The following is a 23632-nucleotide window of genomic DNA, read 5'->3' as shown; positions in this document are numbered from 1 at the left end:
CATATTTATAAAAAATATGAAAGAAATATTGCTTAATTAATAATTATAAGTATATATATATTCTTGTAAATTAATAGGAAAAGGCATTAAACTTAAATTAGTTTATTATGTAATATATAATGAATATAAATCGATCATTTATCGAGAAGTCGAACCAATCGGTGGATCTTGCCATTTAAATTCTTCCTGATAGGTGACATAAACAACCCAATAACATACATTAAGTAAACCAAAAGATGCTGGAAAAACTACTCGTGCTACTCTATCTATTGTTGATACACTATTAATATGTCTCGCTACTCGTTCACCAAATTTTCGACAATTTCCTGCTGCTTCACGTTGTCTTCGTCTTCTATAATTCTCATTACAAAATTATTTCAATATCATAATGATCACGCTTAACAAATATGTTAAATATATCTATGCAAATTACCTGAACTCATCATCACCTGCCAAACAATATAAAAATTGTCTCCATTTAGGTAATCGGCGTTCGGTTTGCGTCTGTCTTTCCATTGTGGATGGTCTCGACGTAACAGCCATTGTTACGGGCTGATAAGATCGTCTATTGTACGTTACCGAATCCTGCAAACATTTCTGATTCGTAATTTTATTTCTTTGTTAAATAAATATTACCTAATATATTATTTATTAATGAAATAAGTATGATTGCCTGTAATTACAAAAGTGAACTAAAAATGGAAATAATTCATTCTATGATTATAATATTAGATTAAAATTATTTATATTATAAAATAAACGATATATATATTAAATTTGTTTACATATTAGTCTAATTTCAAAATTGCAAGCACATATATATCAAATAAATACGTATTACGTATTTTTCAAAATATTTTTACATTATAAATGCTGCATACAGTTGAACTTCTTCTGGAAGTCTCATCGATGATACTATCTGGATGAATAGTCTGAGAATCGCAAGTAGCGATCGTACAAAATGGATCTTCGTATTCCTTATCCGAAATATTTTCCCATTCTTCTTCGTCCAATGGAAGTTCGCCACTTCCGACCTACGAAAAAATTAATAATGATAAAAATAAAGAAAGAGAGATAGAGAGAGAGAGAGAAATAAAGAGAAAGAAAATGAAAATTGTAATAATCGGTAATCTTATACCTTGGTAAAATAATGTACCCCAGCAAATTCTAAAAGGGTAGCAATGCAATAACCAAAACTCATGAGAAGAAACCAATCTAGTGCTGTAGCGTATCTCACTTTTGGTAAATCAGTTCTTGAATCGAGACTAATCGTGGAAAGTGTGAGTACCGTAGTAATACCTGTAAAAAAAAAATATAAATTAAATCATATTTCAAAAGAACGATATATAAAATCTCGCGTGTTCGTATTTTTAATCGATAAAATTATTTTACCTAAACCTACACGATCGCTGGTAGCCTCGCGATGAATCCAAAATGATACCCAACTTAATACAACTATCAGCACGCACGGAACGTATACCTTGAATATTATCATGAAAATATAAAAAAAAAAAACAATTAAAAAATATAATTACAAGAAAAACGTATTTGCGATCGAAATAAATTTTTGGAATTTCGTTCTTACTTGTATCAAAAAGTAACCAGTATGACGTTGTAAATTAAAAGATACTTGGAGAACAGAAAATTCTCCTTCGCGACGTACAAACGTAAGATTTCTATAAGGAGAACCCATTAAATCGAATTGGGATAACGCCATTCCAGGAACAAAATTTACGGAAGATCCTTCTTGCCATTCGTAAACCAATTGTCTAGACGTGTATGCGTCTAAAAAGAAAAGAAAAAAAATATCAAATATTTTAACTCTTTATCACACATACATGTACTTAATTATATAAAGATAGAAAAATATTTTCACGTTTCCACGAACGAAGAAAAATTGTAATTTGATTTCTTTGCGAATGTAACATGCTTTCCATATGATTGTAATAATAAAATGTAAAATATTATTCTCGATACACGGAGCACACGAAAAAAAATGATAACAAAGAATTAGAGTACGATAGCAGCGTGTAATGAAATATTTATATCGTAACACGTAACTCGATAATTTAACACAATAAATTCGAACGTGACGAATAAGTTTCTTTCTATGTGAGAAGAAAATAAAGATGAACGTGCTAAACGTGTTCTTCAAAATATTACGAACAAATCAATAATCGATAAACGCGAGGATGATGATAAGGAGATATAAAAATTTCGAAAAAAAAAAAGAAAAAACAAAAAGATTCGTTAACGCGTTAAAAATATTGTTTATTAAACAAATCAACGAAAACGTACGTACAGCTTCCTAAAATTAACGGACAGGATTGTCGATCCATTGGAAAATTTTGTAATTCCATTGGACACTTAGCTTTAATGGTAAGCCTGTGAGAAACACAAAAAATTATATATTTATTAAAGTTAATAAATTATATAGGATAAGAGAAATAAATCAAAATAATTATATAAAAAGTTAATAATGTTAACCTCATGGAATAAAGTATATCACCGTCTTGAGAAATTCTGAGTAACTTGTTGGGCACGGTGATCGTGTGCACGTAACTGTGTTTCCCATTGTAGAAATACGTGTCCGGACGCCAAATTCTTTCGAGCATTTTGATACTAAGGCTGAGGGATTTGATGGGTCCTAAGAAACTAAGCCGAGAATCACGCCACGATTGTCTAAAGTAACAATCCATCGAGTAATCCTAATATACGTGGTATAGAACCGATAAACATTATTAATTAATTATATCTTTCTGAATTGTTGTTTTCAAATTTAAACACTTTGGCAACGGGAATACGTATAATCTTAAATAATATTCAATTCTTCAACTGAATACAGGAAACGTAATCTTACGTTATTCATTTTATTCTTCTTCTTCGGCATGGTGGATTATTTCAATGTTATTGTTATTTAAAAAATTTGAAAAAATGTAGCAGTATTTTTTAGAGTTTTTAGAATATTATCTAATAATTTATTTTGTTATTAACAATTTCCAATAAGATCCACTATGCCTGATATAATGTTAAAGAAAATATTTCTTCTATATTTATTTGTAAAACTATGAACATCACGTACTAACAATAAGATATACAATTTCTTATATTCAGATAACAGAACACAAATATCAAAAACGTATTAAATTAAATAATTTGTCCAATTATCATCCGTCGCAAAAGTGTGTTAAAAATAATAATAATAAAATATCTACCATATCCAATTCGGAAACAGGACCCATGCTTCTTATCAGGATATTAGTTTTTACAACCGTCGGTGTTCCTACGAATATTAAATCGAATATTATTTTCTTTAAAATCTAATTAAATGAACACAAAAAAAGAAGAAAAAAGAAAAAAAAAGAAAACAAAGGAAGATAGTATGAATCCTTTTTATCTTATGAAATATGGTATTCCGCTTTGACGAGAAAAGGATCCTACCTATCCTCAGTCGTTTGTTGACAAAGTTCGAGTGGTTACACACAGAGAAAAAGTTCGATAACGTAGGGAACAAACAAATATGGAAATAAAAGTACAGAAATAGGAAAATGTGAAATCGACGAAGGCGGCCAAAAGCCGCATTTGAAAAGGTAGAGATGCGATTTCAAAACATAGCAATAGTTTCTTCTATTTTTTCTTTCTTTCTTTTTTCTCCTTCTCTCTCTCTTTCTCTCTCTTTCTCTTTCTTTCTCTTACTCTCATCTGGCTCCACTCCAATTTGAGCGTTATGCATGTATATCCATATTGAGCCATTTTCTCGCGCTGATTAAGTTTCCCACCCGCGAAGGAGGGAGGAGGAAAACTATCGGAATGGAAGGGAAAAAAGGTGGGAGCGAAATCGCGTATAAAACAAGAAGCTTGCTGGCCCAAATAGTGAATTTTTCCGACAAAATAAAAATGTTTCAGTGAAATGAAAAGAACTTCTGGAAGATCGTTGATCGCGTGATTGGCAGTATAGTAATTGTAAAATAGACGAAAAAAAAACAACGTGTCAGATTTGCCGATCCGCGATGATAAGTTTCCCTAAACGCGAAAGGAGGGAGGAGGAAAACTATCGGAATGGAAGGGAAAAAAAGGTGGGAGAGAAATCGGTAATAAACAAGAAGCTTGCTGGAAAAATGTTTCAGTGAAATGAAAGAACTTCTGGAAGATCGTTGATAGCGTGATTGGCAGTATCGTAATTGTTAATTGTAAATAGACGAAAAAAGAAACAACGTGTCAGATTTGCCGAATAACATTAGACGCGCGTTAAGGGGAAAAACGAAATGCTATTCTTTCAACTCCAATTAACAATTTTCTTTCGGATATATAATTTCTTTTTTCTTTTTTTTTTTATAACTCTGTACGTAAATTCGCAGGTAAATCATTTTCAACGGGCAAAAGAAAAGTAAATCGTTCTAATCTTCCCTTTAATATCGTGCCTCTTCACATCATTTTTTTTCTTCCACGTTTTTTAGAGGTTAACGGATCGTAGGAACGCGGCCACGAAATTTTTGCAACGTCCGCAGAGAGAGGTATTCCGGTTCATCCTTCGACACAAAACATCAACGATCTGTAAGGTTTTACACACGAATACCGTAATCCATATTTCGTAATCCAATATTATCCTGGATAAAAAAATCTTTTTTATCTTATAGATAACAAAAATTAAGAGACGATAAAGAAACGCACACACAACACAGACATTTACATCACTTAGAACAGAATTGACAAAAATATTTCATATTTTTATCCATTTAATTAGAAAATTAAAATAAACGAATACCTCTATAGCAATAATAATTGCATGATTCATTAAGAATTTAAAAAAAGACTATTCTAATTTTAATTATTAATAAAAAGGAAATGAAATAAAATAATACCTTTTCCGTGTGTTGGCAGTTGACTGTTCTCATAATTCATAAGGAGGTTCTCCAAAACCATAGTTATATTTTTTGAGACGATATCGGTGACGGTACCTCTGGTGAATCTGCCGATTGTCAACGACGACGAAGATTTCTCGGACGAATTAAATTTCGACGATGATGATGATGACGATGACATTGTTTCATAATTAGTACTCTTGCATGATGTTAGTGGTAGAAGAAAAGTCAACCTATAAGTAAAATTATCAAATGCATTAAACTTTCTTATTAATTCAACATTAAAATATAACAGTAAAAAAAAGAAAAGTTAATACGAGTAAATAATCGATTACAAATGTTATCGATACGTAAGATATTTTTAGAAATCTTATATATAAGGATTTATATATAGAAATATTTAGTACAATATATAATTAAAAAGAAAAAAGAATATGAACAAAATAAGAAGAAGGATAAACCAAAAATAAGATCAAAATATGTTACAAAGGAATATAATAACGAATATTCTCGTGTTTTAATTTGAATTACAAATAAATATCCGTTATATGAGATACCTTTAGATACCTCACGACAACAATTGATCGTTAATTTTTTATATAAAAATATAATATATAAATAATTTATATAAAAAAAAAAATATATATATATATATATATATATATATATATATATATATTAATTATAAATAATATATATAAAAGAGAAATGATAAGACAATGTGTCGGAAAGGATAAAGTTAAATAATTTTTATCCTGTTTTAACGTGGCCCTTTTCGAATGGAAAAAAGGGCAGGTGTATGTGGGCAGGGTCCCGTAGATATGAAATAAGGGTTGGACAAAGATGAGAGGAAGAGGAAGAGCAAGAAGAGTACCCTCGTTGTCTGCCGATTCAGCACCTTCACATTGTGGCAAGTGTTCGCGTCACTCTTTCAAGTGAACACTACGCCTCATTACATCATATTCTCGTGATCGTATGCGCATTTTTTTCTCTAGATATTAGGCTGATTATCCATTTGATCGCAAATTGTGCAAACCGTCACCACAACCACCACCACCACCACCACCACCACTAAATTCCTCAACGAACGGTGTTGGTTTTTACATCGCATTTCTATCGATAAATCGATATCCCCCTTCCTGATCCCCCATCCCACCCTACCCCACCCACCGACCAACATGTTTCAAATATTTTTCCCGCGTATTTCATTTCGTCGAAAGAATTTCAATGCATTCCTTGATGAGTTCGAGTTTCGATGTCTCATTCGCAAACGGGGTTCGTTTCATTTCGAAACTAACCAATACAGACAAATACACAAACATATCACTTTCTCTGTGTACGCGTACGTGTATGTGTTTGTGTGTGTTTATGTATGTATTTATTTACGTAATACATGGGGTTGTATCATAGGGTATAAGTATAATAATTATTTGCTTCTGGAAATCGTACGACTGTTCGTTTGAACTCGGCCCTTTTTATATTTTTGTTTGTTTGTTTCTTTCTTTTTTTCCAATAGCAGACCTTAATTTCGGATTCTCGTTAGCCTATTCTACGTTTTATCTTTGTATATTTTTATGTGTATCTCTATTTGTGAGTGTGTGTGTGTGTGTATGTTTCAATATCGTACGAATGAAAGTTTGCACAAACGAACAAACCTTGATGGTACGCTAATGAAGCATTGTAATGTACGATTCCTTTTAAATATATGCCCTGTTTCGATTGGAATCTATTTGCCCTGCAAACGTTTATGTAATCCAAACACTTTGGATCCTAGAAATTAGCCGTACATATTCCTTTTGGTATAATATTCTAACGATCTTCAAACGTTATATAATAATATACGATAATTGAAATTATTAAATAATACCTTTAAGTAAATACACACTTTGATTTTTTCAATATAATATAATATAATATAAATTAAAACAAAAATTATATTTTGTATTGATTAACATTGAGAGAAGGGTGGGGGGGATGAAAAATAACGAATAATAACGATCAAAATAAAATCTTATTTTATTTTAATTTTGTTGTCGTTGTCGTTGTTGTTGTTGTTGTTGTTGTTTTTGTTGTTGTTATTGTTATTGTTAAAATAAAATAAAATATTAATGAAATAAAACGGAGGAAACGAAATGTACGAAAGAACGAAAAAAGAAAAAAGAAAATAAAAAGAAGAAAATTTGAGAATACGCATTTGAAAAAAATTTACCGCGCGTTTTTTTCTTTTTTTCTTCTTTTTTTATTACTCACATCGATAATTCCGCAACGTTCAATTTCATGATTGAGATTCGTCACTTTGGTTCGTTTTCCTTTCGTTTTAATTTTTCTTTTTGTTTTTTTTGGTTCTCCTCTCTGTTTGTCTTTTCTTTTCTATTTTTTTTTCTTTTTTCGTTTTACCTTGGCAACGATGAAACTTCGTCGAAAACTTTGAGAGCAAGAAAAATAGAGAAAGAAAGAGACAGAGAGAAAGAAAGAAAGAAAGAAAGATCGAGAGTTTATTTATTTTCTCTTTTTAATTGTACGAAGAGAGATAGAACGAGAGAGAGAGAGAAAAAAAAATAAAAAAAAAAGTAAAATAAAGATCGAAAGAGAGATAAATATAATCACTGGTTGATTTTGATGATCGCCTCGAGACACCGACGAACAACAGACCATTGCCGAGAGTCGCGTGGGCTTGCAACCCCTGTTAAAGCCCTTAAGTACGATTCGTAGGACGTTACGCGCAAGCTCCAAAAACACGCCGGCGATTCCCGCGTTTAGAAACGACCCCGATCTCTTTTTACACAATATATATGTCATATATATTAATTATTTTTCTTAACTTTATTCCTTTGTACATCTCTCTTTGCGAATGTTTTTTTTTTTTTGCAAATTTTTTACTCCGAAAATTCGAACGATATTTATTAAATTTTATCGAGTAACGACGCGTGCGAGATTTCAATTTATTTATAAACAAATATAAAATAATTTTTAAATTAATCGTATTATTATAGAACGTGAAAGAAATAAATTAATTTGAAATAATTTATGGCAATGATTTATATATTGAAAAAGCGTGAAATTCTATCAAGAGAAATTTTATCAAGTAACGACGCATGCGAGGTTTCAATTTATTTATTAACAAATATAAAATAATTTTTTTAAATCAATCGTATTATTATAGAACGTGAAAGAAATCAATAAAGAGAATGACGTAATTTTAAATAATTTATACGGCAATGATTTATACATAAAAAAAGGGTAAGCTTGATACGACGAGGGTTGAAAAGTTCTGAGCTTAATACGAAAAGGGTTGGAAGGGACTTGTAAAATTATTAACCAATTACTGACTGATTTCAATCATTTAAAAAGAAAAATGTTTACTTTAAATTTCATCGTATATATTTTAACCATAATTTTCTCTATTTTTATTCGAATATTTATGAGATCAATTATATACATTTCTTTCTTAATATTCTTTTATTCTATTTAATTTTTTTATTTAATTTTCTTTATTATATTAATTTCTCATTATTTATTTCTTCTTGTTATTCTTAATATATTAAATATTAATTATATTTATCTAATTTTCTTTTTATTCTGTTCTTCTATATTTTCTTTTTTTCTTCCTTAAATAATACGAAATACATTTCGAATAACACATTGTATTTAGTTATGGTTTTAATTAAAAAAAAAAAATAAAATGCAACTCCTGCCTTTGCAAAAGTACAAAAAAGAACCAAAAAGAAATAAAAACCTACGAGGAATATTGAAAATGAAATTCGTCAAGAATTTGAGACGGTAAATGAAAAGTATCTTATTGAAACTGTACTTCGTTATAGAAGAGAATCTTAAAAAAAAAAGGAAGATGAAAAAAGCAATTCTCCCGTTTGAAATTTTGTCATCGTTGCTGGCTCGTTTTGGCGAATGCAAACACAAACGCATGATAATAATAATAATAATAGTAATAATAATAATAATAATTCTACATCCTTTTTCCATCCTACACTTAAAATCAATTTAACATAAAGATTTTCTTTTCGAATTGAAACCGGAATTTCGTCGTTATTTATCAAAGAACGAACGAACGAATGACAGACATAATATTGGAATAGAAATTAAAATTAAAATTAAAAAAAGAAAATAAGTAAGTAAAAAAAACAAATGAAAACGAAGTGGGGTAAATCATAAGACGTCGAAGAGAATGAAAAAAAAAAACAAAAAAAAGAAAGAAATATATTCTTCTCTCTCTCTCTCTCTCAATTTCTCTCTTAGTGTGTGTTTTTCTCATTGTCGTTTTGTTTGTCCTTGGAAAAAGAAAATGAAAAAAGGATAAGGAGAGGAGAGGTGGGATAGGTGGGGGTAGTTTGATTAGTCGATAAAGGAAAGGAAAGGAAAGGAAAGGAAAGGAAAGGAAAGGAAGAGGAGGATAAGGAAAAGGAGAAAAAGGAGGAAGAGGAGGAAGAGGATGACGTTACTGAGAGAAAAAGTAAGAAAAAGATAAGAAATGAGAAGAAGATGATGCGCCGAAGTGGAGAGACGATTATTTCGTTGGAAAAATGCATCATCGATCGATCGTTAAGACCCGACACTATCTATCTATCCATCCATCCCTTCTGTAAAACCCTCAAAGGTTAACGACACTCTTTCTAGCGTATCTTAAGGATGCTTGTGGAGATGGCGTTCGATCAGCGTGGTCTGGAAATTCGACGACGACGAGGAATCCGTGGTGTTGTGTCACTAGGTCGAGCATAAAACGGGGATGCAATACGCGCTTGCGCTTCTCATTTCTACAAACACCCCCACCGCCATTCGATGAATCCAGCGAGTAAGAGAACGAGACGGTAAGAGAAGAAAGGGAAAGGGAAGGGAGAAAGAGACAAAACGGGGGGGGGGTGAGAAAGCAATAGTGGCGGTGTGTAGAGAGGGGGGAGGTGGAGGAAAGTAAAAGGATAAAGCAAAAGGTGGTAGTAGTAGTGGTGTTCCATGCCACGAACGGGGGATGCGAGAACGGTCTGGGTGGCATCCTCGAAATTCGTGTCGCGACGACAAAATTTTCTTCTCTCTCCTCGATGGACCACGAGAGAAACGGAGAGAGAACAAAGGGAGAGAGAGAGACGGAGAGACACGGGCAGACGGCCGGCCAGACAGACAGACAGACTGACAGGCTTACTGACAGAAAAAAACAGGAGACCAACATTTAGACAACTTACACGGCAACGGGAAAGAACAATTGAGTTTTTTGTTTTATTTGATCATCTTTTTTTGGTTTTTTTTTTCTAATTTACAAAATCGTTATGTAAATTGTTGAATTCGTTCAATCCCGAGGAATCGACGAATTAAGAGAGATAGTTTAATAAAGGTCAAGGCGTTTATAATAAAGGGTGGGAGGGAGGAGTTTGTCTCGGGTTCGATCATATTCAGACAGTTCGACAAATTTTCTATCATATTCTGACGAATTCATCCGTGTCACGGATGCTGCTGCTGCTGTTGCGACTGTTGCTGTTGCTGTTACGACTATTACGAAGGAACAAACGTTACTGATGAGAATGATTCCTTCTCGTATCCGCTTACGAAATCGCGTGTGTACTTTAAGGACCGTGATCTTGAACGTGTGCGGGTCTATGATATTCGCGTTGTGACGAGGAGCCGCTTACGGGAAGTATCCTTTTTCACGTGGAAATCTGATCTCGTTGGTGTATACACTGACAGTGACTACTATTACTACTACTACTACTACTACTACTACTACTACTATTGTTTCTACTAATACTACTACTCCTATTATTATTACTACTATTGCTGTTGCTGTTGTTGCTGTTGCTGTTGCTGTTGGTTCTTTTCATTCTTGACACTCGCGAGCAAACAGGTAAGATCGTTTCATAAGTTATTTAAAAAAAAGAAGATAAAACAAATAAATCCTGTTGAATAGAAAAAGTAGGAAACTAATAACTATTTAGAAGATCCCACTCGAATCTAAGAGAGAAAGCTCTCCTCGTCAATCGTATATAGAAATCTGTTTTTAGAGTATATATAAAAGAAACTACTTATACAATGTGATTATTCACATCACGTTCGATCAAATACACGTTTATTCTTCTTTCGAATAGCTAATAATTTATCTAAACGATATTATTCAATTTTTCATTTAATTTTCATATACATATTACATATACAATGTAATATGTATATGAAAATACAAATTTACGTTTCATAAATATAATTCTTTGCTTTTTCCTTTTTTAAATATTTTAACGATCAAATGATGATCCAATTACGATCCACTTATTAACATTAAGCGATACAATACAAATGCAATAAATTAAAATTTATTATCGTGTAAGATACGATTGATTCTGAACAACGATATACGGTTTTACGCAAAAATAGATAAAAAAAAAAAAGAGAGAAAAAAATATCGCGAGGTCGGAGGTCAAGGACAAGGCAGGGGAGGAAAAAAAAGGGACGGCATCGTTCTCCTTTGTTTCATTTCAGCCTGCAGCAATACCGAGAGTGAATATGTCGAGGTACAAAGATCTCGACAAGAGATGACATTCTTCCCTGTGTTCTAACATTTATGGTCAGGTCGTCGACCATCGGCAGAATGCTGCCGCGTGGACTGCCATTAACGTTTCTTCTTGTGCAATTGTCTCATCATATCGCTTGGTAAGATCCACCAAGAGATACCAAAAATTCAACCTAAACTTTTTCATATGTATCCATAATTATGAAAGCGATCTAACGTAAGTCATATATCTTCTTGTTTCGAGATATTTCAAGGATTACATTTGAACAATAAAACTGAATTCTATATGATATTGAAATAAAAAACATTATCTAACGGTTCATTATTAATAATATCCTGAAAATTACATTTTTTTTATTAAAAAAATTTAGTTTAGAAATAATGTGGTTTAAAATAACTGATAAATGGATTTTTTTTTTTAAATTTTCACTTATGTTTGACCACTTTCATAATTATAGATACATATATAACATTTCCTTTTCCCTCTTCTTCGTCTATATTCGTCGGTTTATATAACTAATAATTTTGTTATTCTCGTAATCAATATTCGATGCAATTTTACACACAAAAAAAAATATAATCTATATATATAATTATATATTTTGTTTCACCATAACATTGTAACGCGCACAAATTAAACATGGTAGTTGTTCTTATTGTTATTGTTAATGAAACGAACGACGAAATATATTCAGGGCTGCGTTGGAGAACACAAGAATGTTCGACAAACTGGAAAATGTCACGCAGACCATATCGAGAATACTCGACGGCTATGACATTCGATTGAGGCCAAATTTTGGCGGTAGGTATTTGAAAATATATATAGATAGATAGATAGATAAATAGATAGATAGATATTAGGTATTATCTAAAATAATATGCGCGTACCTTTTCTTCCGTCGAACATCGATAAAGTTTGAAAAATAATATAAACAAACATAATAATAATAATAATAATAATAATAATAATAATAATATAGTTACGTAAATACACATTTATGAAATATAGTAATATTAAAAGGCCTTAGGTTATCTCGTAAAACATATTAGTCTGGTTTTTTTTCTTTTTTTCTTTCTTTTTTTTTTGTAATAGATTTCCAGTCCATTCAACTGAAATCCGCTTGAAACTTTTTTAATAGACCTCCTGTACGCCGATTAAGCCATAATCCTAATGGATTTATAAATCGGATAAAGTTATTAGAAATAACAGTTATCGTTTTTTTTTTTTTTTAAATCGTGTCTCATAATATTGAAAATATTTCTTCTATTTTTCTAGTTTCTTTTACGTTGATTTTTTTGTTGTTCTTTATAGGAGAACCACTGTTGGTTGGTATGGATTTAACTATAGCGAGTTTCGATGCTATTTCAGAAGTCAACATGGTGAGTTAAAAAAAATTAATCAATATGATAATATTAAACGAACGATTTTATTGTGTGTCTTTGTATCTCATGATCATCAATTTTTCTTTCCCTTACATTTTAAAAAGAAAGAAAAAAAGAAAAAAAAATAAAGAAACAAATCGTGTATCATCTTAAACGCGACGCCAAATCATAGAAAAATAAATAAATAAATAAATAAATAAATAAATAAATAAATAAATAAATAAATGAAAGCGCGTATGAAAATGTTTATCTATTTAATTATGTTGTAGGATTACACTATAACAATGTATTTAAATCAATATTGGAAAGACGAGAGACTGGCATTTTCGCAAGAGGAAGAAATTTTGACCCTAAGCGGTGATTTTGCTGAAAAAATTTGGGTCCCGGATACTTTTTTCGCAAACGATAAAAACAGGTACACCAACATACACATACACACACACATACACACACACAAAACTTCTATGACAATAAGAGTTCACTTTAATTAATAAAGAAAAGAAATGGGGGGGAAGAAGAAAAAAAAAGAAGAAAAAAAAGACAGAAAAACAAAGCAAAATAAAAGAATTAGTATCCTTGGAACACATGATTAATTAACGAAACAATACACAATAAGTTTTAAGAAGGATTCGTAAAGAACAAACCATCCATTATTCTTTCCTTGTTCTTTTTTCTTTTTTTTTTGCAGTTTTTTGCATGACGTAACAGAACGCAACAAACTCGTCAGACTGTCCGGCGACGGTTCCATCACTTACGGCATGAGATTCACTACGACCTTGGCCTGCATGATGGATCTGCACTACTATCCTCTCGATTCGCAGAATTGCACCGTAGAGATCGAGAGCTGTACGAGAGTATATAAATTAAAATCGTTTAACAATTGTCTTCATTTCATATAAATCATATTGTTTTTTGTTTGATCTATAAGACGACATTTAATTTGTTAATTGTTTATGTCGAGTTATATGCGTCATTGATAAAAAGATAATTTTGTTATATAAGAAAATTGCGTAAGTGTGCGTAATACTGAATAGAAAGAAAAAAAAGAAATTATCTTTTAAAAGTGACACACATTAGTATCATAAATAGTTAACAGGTTAATAGTTCAACATAGATAGAAACGTTTTTGTTAATTACATGAAAACTATAATGAAAATCTTATTACATTGGATATGACATTATGATTATATAGTTTTAGTTAGAATTTTTAATAACATAATTAAATGTAATAATTGTAAACAACATAACGTATTAATGAGTTCCAACGTTAATTATGATCAGATAGGAAAATTGGATATTGTGGATGATCGATGAATAGAAGGTAAAACCGCAAATAGTCCGTTCGTTTCATTAGTCATGTGGTACGCGAATATATCTAGTATTGTCAGTAAATAGAACGTGAAAGGAACATCTTCGATAACTCGTGTTCATAATATCGTGACTTTAGGATTAACAATTTTGATTAGATAATCCAATCGATTAGGGTCTCATCGTATAATAATCAATGAAATTCAATCGGAGTCAATAGGAAATACGAGGATTGAAATGGTCATGATGTCAATCAGTGGAATATAATTGTCATATTATATTGAGATTCGAAGTTTTGAAAATTGAGATGCAATTAATGATGCGTTAATCATCATCGTGCATTCAATGAAATAATCTCAATATGATTTATTAATTATTCTTGTTATTTAGACGGTTACACGGTACTCGACGTAGTAATGTATTGGAAGGAAACTCCCGTTCGTGGAGTGGAGGAAGCAGAATTGCCACAATTTACGATAATCGGTTACGAAACAAACGACCGGAAGGAAAAATTGGCTACCGGTATTTATCAGAGGTTATCATTAAGTTTCAAACTCCAACGGAATATCGGTTACTTCGTCTTCCAGACCTATCTTCCGAGCATACTCATCGTAATGCTCAGTTGGGTCAGCTTTTGGATCAATCACGAAGCTACCAGCGCGAGAGTGGCCTTGGGTAAAAGCATCCTTTCAATGCTCGATATTTCGACCTTCGACTATTTACCCTAGTCTATGTTGTATTCAATATTCTCTGGTTGCTTTGATAACGTTTCTTTACTTACAAATAAATTGAAATATCTGTCCCATATAATATTATCCACTTGACAAAAATCCTATTCCAGATTTAACCGGTTCAACCGAGAGAAAAATGAATGATTTATTGAATTTTTAATGGAAATAAAATAAAAATAAAGTTACTTATCTCTATACAATAAAGATGATGCAAGAGTTAAGATAGAAATATATATATATATATATTTATATATTTTCATTTCAGGTATCACGACCGTTCTAACGATGACTACGATTTCGACAGGTGTTAGAAGTTCCTTGCCACGAATAAGTTACGTCAAAGCTATCGACATATATCTGGTAATGTGTTTCGTATTCGTTTTTGCCGCTTTATTAGAGTACGCAGCAGTTAATTACACTTATTGGGGTGCAAGGGCTAAAAAAAAAAGCAAAAAGAAGGATAACGAGGAACAGAAAGTTATTACTTCGAAAACTGGTAAGTTATATAACGTTTTAAGGTTTCGTTTGCTGCTTTTTCAAAACGAACTATTTTATTTCTATTGAAAGAAGTCAAAAAAAAAAACAAAATAAACGAAATGTTTGAACGTATTTTTAAAGGAAGCAAAGCTACCTCACCTTTTCCTGGTTCAACCGATGCCGATATTATCGAGCTGCAGGATTTAAGAATGTCGCCATTGCCAAGTATTAGAAATAGATCAGGTTTGATCAGTACTTCCTCGACACCTGGCCTTGGAAGAAATCACGATCCAGCCAAATTTCCACCAAGCTTTCGTATATCAAGAACTGTGGCCTATAATATGCATGGTAGAAACAGCGGACTCAGATACAGAGGTCCAAAACAAAATAAACCTAAGGTATATAAATTATTACAATGATTTCAAACAAATTTAATATTTATTCGTGGTCAAAACGAATTTATTTCTCTATACATCTAATATATATTATAATATAAATTATACTTATATCACTGTTACGGCGTATATATTTTTAATGGGTGAACACGAAAGAATATAAATCAAAATTTTTAATTTATCATAACACCGATTATACAATGTAAAAATTATAAAGTACATTGTAAGACCGGGTATTAGATTTTGGATTTAAAAATTGACAATTCTAAGTTCTATTAGGATTTAAAAATATATAAAATATGTTACACGCTTATCCGTGTTCATTATTCACGTTTAAAACGATATATTTTAAAGAAATAATATAAAGCTATAATAATAATAAATAACAACACGTTGTTATTTAAATGTATTATATTACTATTTTCGTTTGTTACAGGTATTACACGCGATTCGTAGAGGTGCATCGGTTTTGCGCGTGTCCATGCCAAAAATCAAAGACGTTAACGTGATCGACAAGTACTCGAGAATCATATTTCCTGTCAGTTTCATGCTATTCAACGCGGTATACTGGATCTTTTATTTTGTATGAAAGATATAAAGAAACCCGGTTTTAAAACGAAGAAAAAAAATAAAAGAAAAGTAAAATCAAATAGAATAATTACGATCTCGCGTGTATGTATTTCACATTCGCAAAAAAGAGAGAGAGAAAAAAAAAGAGAGAAAAAAATACGTTTTATGCGTTTATATTGGATTCGTTATGAGAAATACAGATATGATGGTTGACTCTGATTTATGAGAGAAGCAATATACATTTGGATCGATCGATCCGCCTTTCGTCCTGCAACTAGCAACTACTATGACAACAACAATAATAATAAAAATAACAAAAATAATAAAATAAAAAGGAAAGGGGTATAAAAGGAAAAAAAAAATTATCGAAATATTTTACGAACGTTCGAGTGTCCTCAATCGAAAGCTGCCATAATTACTTATCGAGTTACGTAAGTGGTGTTTTGAATAACTTTGATCGCAAATTCGAATACACCGTGTATATGTTTATTAGTCGAAATTATAAAATCAAACAAAAAAATGATTCTTCGAAAAAAGAAATAGAAAAAAGTAATATACGAACGAGAACGGCGGATATCAAGATATCTATATACTTTAATGCTATTTATTATTTATTATTATTTAATAATCTTTATCGCGATATATAGAATGTGTATTAGGAATTTTCGATCGGAGATTGAAACTTAACGCAGACGTAAGAAATAATATCAATTAAAAAACGAAACACCTTCCCCCTACCCCGCCCCGCCCCACCCCCACCCCCACCATCACCACCATTTAAAAAAAGAAAAGAAAGAAATATTAAATAAAATACGTAAAAGTTCTACAATACTTAACCAACTGCCAAACTTAAAAAAATATCCTTCGTAAAACGTACTTACGTAGCAATAAGAAGAGATATGTAATCTTTTACTATTATAAAAAAGAAAAAAAGAGAAAAAAGAGAAAGAGGGAAAAACAAAACGAAATAACATCTACGTTCGTTAACAAAATTCTATTTCGTTTTATTAATTGCGATCTTCGATTAAACGTACTTACATATATATATATATACACATATACATATTTATGTATATCCTCTGAGAAACATACCAATTGTATACGATTGCATCGTACTCGTGTTAACTAAGGAGAAATAAGAAGAAGAAAAAGAAAAAAGAAAAAAAAAGAAAAAGAAACACGTGCGTTATTTTTTATTCGATCGAGAGATTTTAACATCGGTCATCGTTCTAGACATTTTTTCCTATTTAAATATTAATTTTACAATCGCTTATATAATACAATTAGTCTCTATGTGTATATAAGATATAAATATTAAGAAATCAACAAAAATAATAAATACACATTTAAAGACACATCGGACAAAACACATAACAAAGACAAAAATTATTCATGGAAAGTTAGTAGAAAGTATTCCACATAAATAGACTCTACGGTAAAATGTAAAGATGTAATTTACGTTAAGTTAACATACAAAGGCAGGTGATCGTATGAATTGAAAAAAGAAAGAAAGAAAAAAAGAAAAAGATTATTTTCAATAATTCTACGAACACGTTGCTATAATTACATGGATACGTTCGGGAAGTTTTTGATCATTATTAATTTATATAATAGAAGAAAAAGAAGAAAGAAAACAATACGCAATAGAATTGTCAACTTCTCTTATGTCAATCTGCAAACAATTCGTTTTTTTTCTTTTTTATAAACATTTCAGGGGAAGGGGCCACAGACGGGTAGATAATGAGAAAAAGTCAATTTCTTTTCATTTTAATTAATGATTTAGTTTGACGTATAGATGTTTCTTCAAATTTTTATTTGAAAAAAAAAAAACATTGATGACGTCTAGTGAATCATTATCAGTTGGACAGCGTTCGTTTTTATTATTATCGATGGCGTTTGTCATCATTATTTTTATCATTTTCGTCACGCGTAAATGCATTTTGTGATCTAAACTTTGATTGTCGATCATAGCTTGCAATTATTATCTATAACGCTTTGTATTATTATTCACGACAATGTTCGTTTAATAGAAATTATTTTTTTGCTCGAAGGTATTTATATATATATATTTATAACCAAGACCGTATTTATATTTTTCTAAACGCTAGGTGCAACATTGTTATGAGATCTCGAAAAAAAAAAAACAAATTTATTTTAATTAATCATATTTATAGTCTTCCATTATTGTTTTTTATCTTGCAATTCGTTTCTTTTTTTTTTGTTTTTTTTTTTACGTTTCTTTTATGTTCGTTATTTACGAGTAAGATTTAAAAAATATGATAGCTTACGCTTAATGCATCTTACGATAAATGCGGTACTGATTTAAAAACGCCTGGTAAATAAAAATTATATTTAAAAAATAATAAAATAAAGAATCATATATATATATATGAGATCGAGACACCGATAACTTCTACGGATATTCTAAGTAATTCGATTTAATATTTCCTCATTGTGACAAATTCGGGGGACCTCTGAATTCTAGATTGTGAATAATGTAGAATAAATTATGATGTAAGATATATACATATAACGATGGATTGAAAAGTGGCACAAATCTCTTATTAATCTGCAAATAAAAATAATCTTCTGTACGAATTTTATAATGTTGATCTGTGTAATCCCTAAATTTAGTTACGCGAAAAGAAAAAATTATAGTATACTTATGCAACAACAATGAACTATTTACTTATATTTAGATAGATAACAATAGATAATTATATTTCACGATAATTTTCTTACAGTGTTCTGTTAATGTAATTTTCTTACAAGATAAATAATATCTTGGAAAACTCAAGAAGCTTTAAAAGACTTGATATTTTATTGTTTATTCGTTTTCTAGTCGCACGTGAAATTTTTTATCTATAGGAGAAATGAGTCACATAACAAATTCTACTGAATCTTTGTATGCGGCAGTTAATACGATGGAAAATATTTAAATCTACAATACCTACATGGAACATCTTAGCATGGACAAGAATTATTTTTAATATTTTAGCATGGATACGAACCTTTTTACTATAGATTATATAAAATTAAAAAATAAACTATATGTGTGTCAATTATTGAACCAAATGTTCTAGAAAATTTCAAAATTTCAATATAAATTTAGTTTAAGAATTTTAATTAAAAAAAAAATAATAAAGTAGTTATATTTCTCTATATGTGGATAATTGATTTATTTTATAAAACTCGTATAGTGTTCAATTTATGTTCAAATATAACATAATAATGTTCAATTTATGTTCATTTTGAAAGTTGGTCAGTTCCCGTTCAACTTGGTCCAGTTCCGTGTTCCAATTTTTACGAAAGTTTGAAAAATCAATATAAATATTCGTCAAATAAATGAACATAAACAAAATTATCTTCTCGACTCTTTCATATTTGAATATATTTCAAATAAAAAAAAGCAAACTCGACTATGATGTGAGATATTTTCAATTTAGTATGAAAAAAAAGAAACAAAGAAAGATAAATAATCCCATTCTTACCATACGTCGAACAGAACCAACTCGAAGGAGCTTTCTTCTTTTTGATGGCGTATAGTCAAATACTCGCGTGGTTAGTAAACATGATGTAATCTCTCAGTTAAAACAGTGATAATAATACTTTCTTTCATGATTCACATGGAATATAAAAAAGAAAAAAAAGAAAAGAAGAACAAACTGTTCCAATAAATAATGTCTCGATAATCAATTATAATTGTAAAAGACTTTGAACTAAATCGGCGAGTTAGAAAAAAATACAAATCTCATTCGTTATATGATAAACAACACACGTTCGTTTATGATCAATTATCTGTTTCGTTTCGGGATAATCTTTTACAATGTTGCTGCCAATATTTTCCAATCATTCTACGACTAATCGTTAATGAAGACTGACGTTTCTTCCTTAGAACGATAAAATAGATGTTTCTGACTGTTATTTGTTGAATGTGCATTTGTGTATCTGCATTGTGTTAAATTAAGTTATTGTTGTTTTATCCTTTTTCAAATATAAGATTGTATTAATATATACATATATAATGATTTGCATATAGATATATAGGTATAACAAATTGAAATATTCGAGTTAAATGTTTGTAAAACGTCAGTAGTTACACTATTCATACTTTTATTGTTCTATTCCTCTCTTCTTCAGTTCAGTTGTGAAAGTTGTGTTGCGTATCACATATAATTTCTCTCGTGAATTTCTCTTCTCGTCTGATTGTATTTACTTTTTTTTTTTTTATATATATTATCCCTTTCATATTCTCCTCTCAGTTTTCGAAAATTGTGTGTTTCCTTTCATTTCGCACTCGTATACTTTCATCGGGTAGAAAACGTTTCTCCATTGATTAACATTTTATACGAAATATTTGTTATTCGTATAATGCAGGAAAAAACGAATCAAGATGATGAGATACATATGACAACGGTAAGCTTATTTACTAATTAACACAATTTAATATTTTTTACAAAATTCATTAATCAATTCGTTTAATTGAGCGTTAAAACTGATCTACCATGTTTTTTCAAATATATACTTAAATTTGTATTTTGAACATTCTTTTAGGTTAATTATATTTCAGATAATTATATTCGATTTTATTGTTTCACATTATTGTTAGTCATTCTTTCATTTCCGTTTTAAAATGTTGTAATTTTACTTAATGTGTTATGTATACGTATATTATCTATATATACTAAGGAAAGTAAACAAATTATCATACGTCGCTTTTATAAAACCGCGAAAATACAAATTTATTTATCAACCCAAAGTGATATCGCGTTTCCTGGTATTTATCGCCTTCGAGATTATTGTTTATGACTTTTCGTTCTTTCAATTTTATCGCGTTTTAAGGTTAACTTCCTGTGTTTTTCTATATTTATTCTTCTGGAAGGTTCTATAATTACTTTTTATTTATAGAAATTACTCATTGATAATGCGTTTAACTTGGATACAAAAGATATTGTAAACTTATATATTTACATAATTGTTATTTAATTAAAGTATGCGATTAAAATAAATGTTTTATATTCTATTTTCACTTACAGCCTGAACTCATAGAACATCACGGTTATATATCTGAAACTCATTATATTTGGACGGAGGATGATTATTGTCTAACGGTACATAGAATCATAGGACCTAAAACATCTAATGTACAATTGACAAATTCCAATGTCACATCTAACACAGAACAAATCGTTACTGATGACTTAGAAAAATCTAATCTATTGAATTTAGACAAATCGACACTTACTGGAAAGCCTGAATCGATCAATCCTGAAGATAATTCTTCATCTAGACCGCCAGTTATAATAAATCATGGAGTACTTTCCAGTTCTGCGGATTGGGTTTTGCTTGGACCACAGAAAGCTCTTGGTATGAGATTTGAGAAAAAATTAAGTATTTTTAATGAATTAAAAATAAAATTGAATCTTTTATTTATATTTATACTATGTTTATCAGCATATACTCTGTGTCAAGCTGGTTACGATGTGTGGTTGGCAAATGCGCGTGGTAACGCATACTCCAAGAAACATAAAATCTATACACCGAAGAACAGAGAGTTCTGGGATTTTAGGTATTTTTTATTCCAAATATTTTCACTCGTAAACTTAAAGATATATTATTTGTTTATCATTGAATTACAGTTATCACGAGGTAGGGTATTATGATATACCAGCGATAATAGATTATGTTTTGGAAAAAACTGCCCATTCGGTACTGTCTTATATTGGCTACAGTCAAGGTACAACTGCATTTTATGTAATGGGAAGCGAAAGACCTGAATATAATGCCAAAGTTAAAGTAATGGTCAGCTTAGCGCCAATAGCTTTTTTATATAACCAACAAAGTCCTTTACTCAAATTAGTAGTGCATTTTTATAATTTAGTGGAGGTAATACAACGTTAATTATTTGTTCTACTATTCGTCACGCTTGTTTTTTTATAATTACGATAAATATGTTTCAGTGGGGTTCTTCTTATTGCAATATACATCAGTGGTTCCCTCACAGTAAGCTTCAAGCACGTGCAGTTAGTACGATTATTCGTAATGCTCCTCCCGTATTAACAAACAGTTTTTGCAATTGTTGGTTCCACGTAATTGCTGGATTTGGTAGTAATCAACTCGACAAAGATATGTTTCCTCTAATATTTGGACACTTTCCAGCTGGTGTTTCAGCCAAACAGATTATTCATTATAGTCAAGGCATTGTAACAGGTATTGAAAAGTAACAAACACCGATGATTTCGTTAACTTTTAATTATATTCAACTTGTCATTTTATTTTCTTTAAGGATCATTTAGAAAGTTTGATTATGGGATTAACCAAAATTTAAAAAGATATGGTTCCACTCAACCACCGAAATATAATTTAAAAAAAGTTAACGTTCCAGTGGCTATTTTTTATGGAGAAAATGATTCTTTAACGCATTATTTGGTAGATAACTCACTATTTCAATTTATTTATCTTAAATTTGTATATTGTCACGATTAATCATTAACATTTGTTTTACAGGATGTGCAAAAAATTATAGACGAGTTACCTAATGTAATAGAGACGAAGAAAATCGAATATTCGAAATTTAATCATGTTGATTTTCTATGGGGAAGAGATGCCAAAACACTTGTTTATAATAGTGTTGTAGCAGTATTAAAACGATTCTAATTACACTTATAAATATTAGAATCCATTTTAGAAAAAATGATTATTATATATATATATATATATATATATATATATATATATGAATAGAATTCATACCCAAATAATAAGATATGCATTTGTAAAAAGTTGATCGAAGGATTCTGAATAGCTCAAAGATTAGAACAGTCATTCAGAAAGCAGCAAATCCGGCTTCGAGTTCCAGTTAGTTCATTTAGTCCAATGGCCTAATTTTTTCGTGAATCCTACCTATTTATATATAATGGATATTATTTATATATAATAGGTGTATATATTTATATAGATATTGTTAATAAATATATTATAAATAATATGTTCTTATAACAATTAATATCATAGAAAGGTATATAAGAAACAACGTGCTTCCATGAATTATATTGTAGTACTCTTTATATATAATATGTAAAATTTCATTTCCTATGATATTTGTATTATAATATAAATGTGCTATAATAATAATAATAATGATAATAATGTAACTAAAAATATATCTCATAATTCATAGTAAAATATTTTATTAAAAATATGTTACACATTATCCTGTTTAACAAAAAATTATACAGATGCCAAAATTAAATATACGAATTAACGATTAAGTAAAGAGATTTCGAGAATCATTCATTTCCAGCACATTATTTTAAGTAAATAATTAACATTAATTATAAATGCTATTTTCATAATTATATCGACTTATATTAAAACGTATTGCAATTAATTACAATTGAA

At 30.0% G+C, this 23632-nt stretch overlaps 3 protein-coding genes across 8 annotated transcripts; 2 read left to right on the top strand and 1 right to left on the bottom strand.

Moving 5' to 3' along the window:
* Positions 1–86: 86 nt before the first annotated feature.
* Positions 87–19814, bottom strand: LOC122521305 (gamma-aminobutyric acid receptor alpha-like). 5 transcript variants are annotated; one of them, XM_043641905.1, is made up of 12 exons: positions 7470–7679; positions 7113–7287; positions 4863–5095; positions 3216–3283; positions 2488–2708; positions 2303–2385; positions 1586–1785; positions 1393–1480; positions 1139–1299; positions 864–1034; positions 434–585; positions 87–352 (listed from the first exon to the last, which is right to left on the bottom strand). In XM_043641905.1, the coding sequence occupies exons 2-12, from the start codon at positions 7139–7141 to the stop codon at positions 139–141; spliced, it is 1620 nt and encodes a 539-aa protein (XP_043497840.1). In that variant the 5' UTR covers positions 7142–7287; positions 7470–7679; the 3' UTR covers positions 87–138. The 5 variants fall into 5 exon arrangements, with proteins under 5 accessions (XP_043497840.1, XP_043497843.1, XP_043497841.1 ...); XM_043641908.1 differs by lacking the exons at positions 7113–7287; positions 7470–7679 and adding an exon at positions 19723–19814; XM_043641906.1 differs by lacking the exons at positions 7113–7287; positions 7470–7679 and adding an exon at positions 15426–15508.
* On the top strand, positions 10232–17409 carry LOC122521306 (gamma-aminobutyric acid receptor subunit beta-like). Of its 2 annotated transcripts, none has more exons than XM_043641912.1 (10): positions 10232–10503; positions 11337–11507; positions 12063–12169; positions 12680–12747; positions 13020–13165; positions 13439–13596; positions 14449–14733; positions 15055–15285; positions 15408–15664; positions 16098–17409. In XM_043641912.1, the coding sequence occupies exons 2-10, from the start codon at positions 11419–11421 to the stop codon at positions 16248–16250; spliced, it is 1494 nt and encodes a 497-aa protein (XP_043497847.1). In that variant the 5' UTR covers positions 10232–10503; positions 11337–11418; the 3' UTR covers positions 16251–17409. The 2 variants fall into 2 exon arrangements, with proteins under 2 accessions (XP_043497847.1, XP_043497845.1); XM_043641910.1 differs by having other exon boundaries at positions 10232–10710.
* On the top strand, positions 19654–23347 carry LOC122521307 (lipase 3-like). The gene is made up of 7 exons (XM_043641913.1): positions 19654–20647; positions 21268–21598; positions 21686–21800; positions 21871–22117; positions 22192–22441; positions 22518–22660; positions 22739–23347. The coding sequence occupies exons 1-7, from the start codon at positions 20603–20605 to the stop codon at positions 22886–22888; spliced, it is 1281 nt and encodes a 426-aa protein (XP_043497848.1). The 5' UTR covers positions 19654–20602; the 3' UTR covers positions 22889–23347.
* The last annotated feature ends 285 nt before the right edge of the window (positions 23348–23632 follow it).

Source organism: Polistes fuscatus, unplaced genomic scaffold, assembly GCF_010416935.1.
Source record: "Polistes fuscatus isolate 324 unplaced genomic scaffold, CU_Pfus_HIC Scaffold4, whole genome shotgun sequence".
Lineage (NCBI taxonomy): Eukaryota > Metazoa > Arthropoda > Insecta > Hymenoptera > Vespidae > Polistes > Polistes fuscatus.
The sequence above is the reverse complement of the archived record's forward strand: the minus strand, read 5'-3'. Positions and strand labels throughout refer to the sequence as shown.

Bases quoted from the DNA above. Each gene is read 5' to 3' on its own strand.
- LOC122521305 (XM_043641905.1), bottom strand. From the start codon at position 7,141: ATGAAATTGAACGTTGCGGAATTATCGAT. The intron at 586-863 runs GTAAAAATATTT...AAATGTTTGCAG, and splicing joins CTGTATGCAGCATTTATAAT to GATTCGGTAACGTACAATAG. The intron at 353-433 runs GTAATTTGCATA...TGAGAATTATAG, and splicing joins GCAGGTGATGATGAGTTCAG to AAGACGAAGACAACGTGAAG.
- LOC122521306 (XM_043641912.1), top strand. From the start codon at position 11,419: ATGGTCAGGTCGTCGACCATCGGCAGAATGCTGCCGCGTGGACTGCCA. The intron at 13,166-13,438 runs GTACACCAACAT...TTTTTTTTGCAG, and splicing joins TTCGCAAACGATAAAAACAG to TTTTTTGCATGACGTAACAG. The intron at 14,734-15,054 runs GTAAAAGCATCC...TTTTCATTTCAG, and splicing joins CAGCGCGAGAGTGGCCTTGG to GTATCACGACCGTTCTAACG.
- LOC122521307 (XM_043641913.1), top strand. From the start codon at position 20,603: ATGCAGGAAAAAACGAATCAAGATGATGAGATACATATGACAACG. The intron at 20,648-21,267 runs GTAAGCTTATTT...TTTCACTTACAG, and splicing joins ATGAGATACATATGACAACG to CCTGAACTCATAGAACATCA. The intron at 21,801-21,870 runs GTATTTTTTATT...ATTGAATTACAG, and splicing joins AGAGAGTTCTGGGATTTTAG to TTATCACGAGGTAGGGTATT.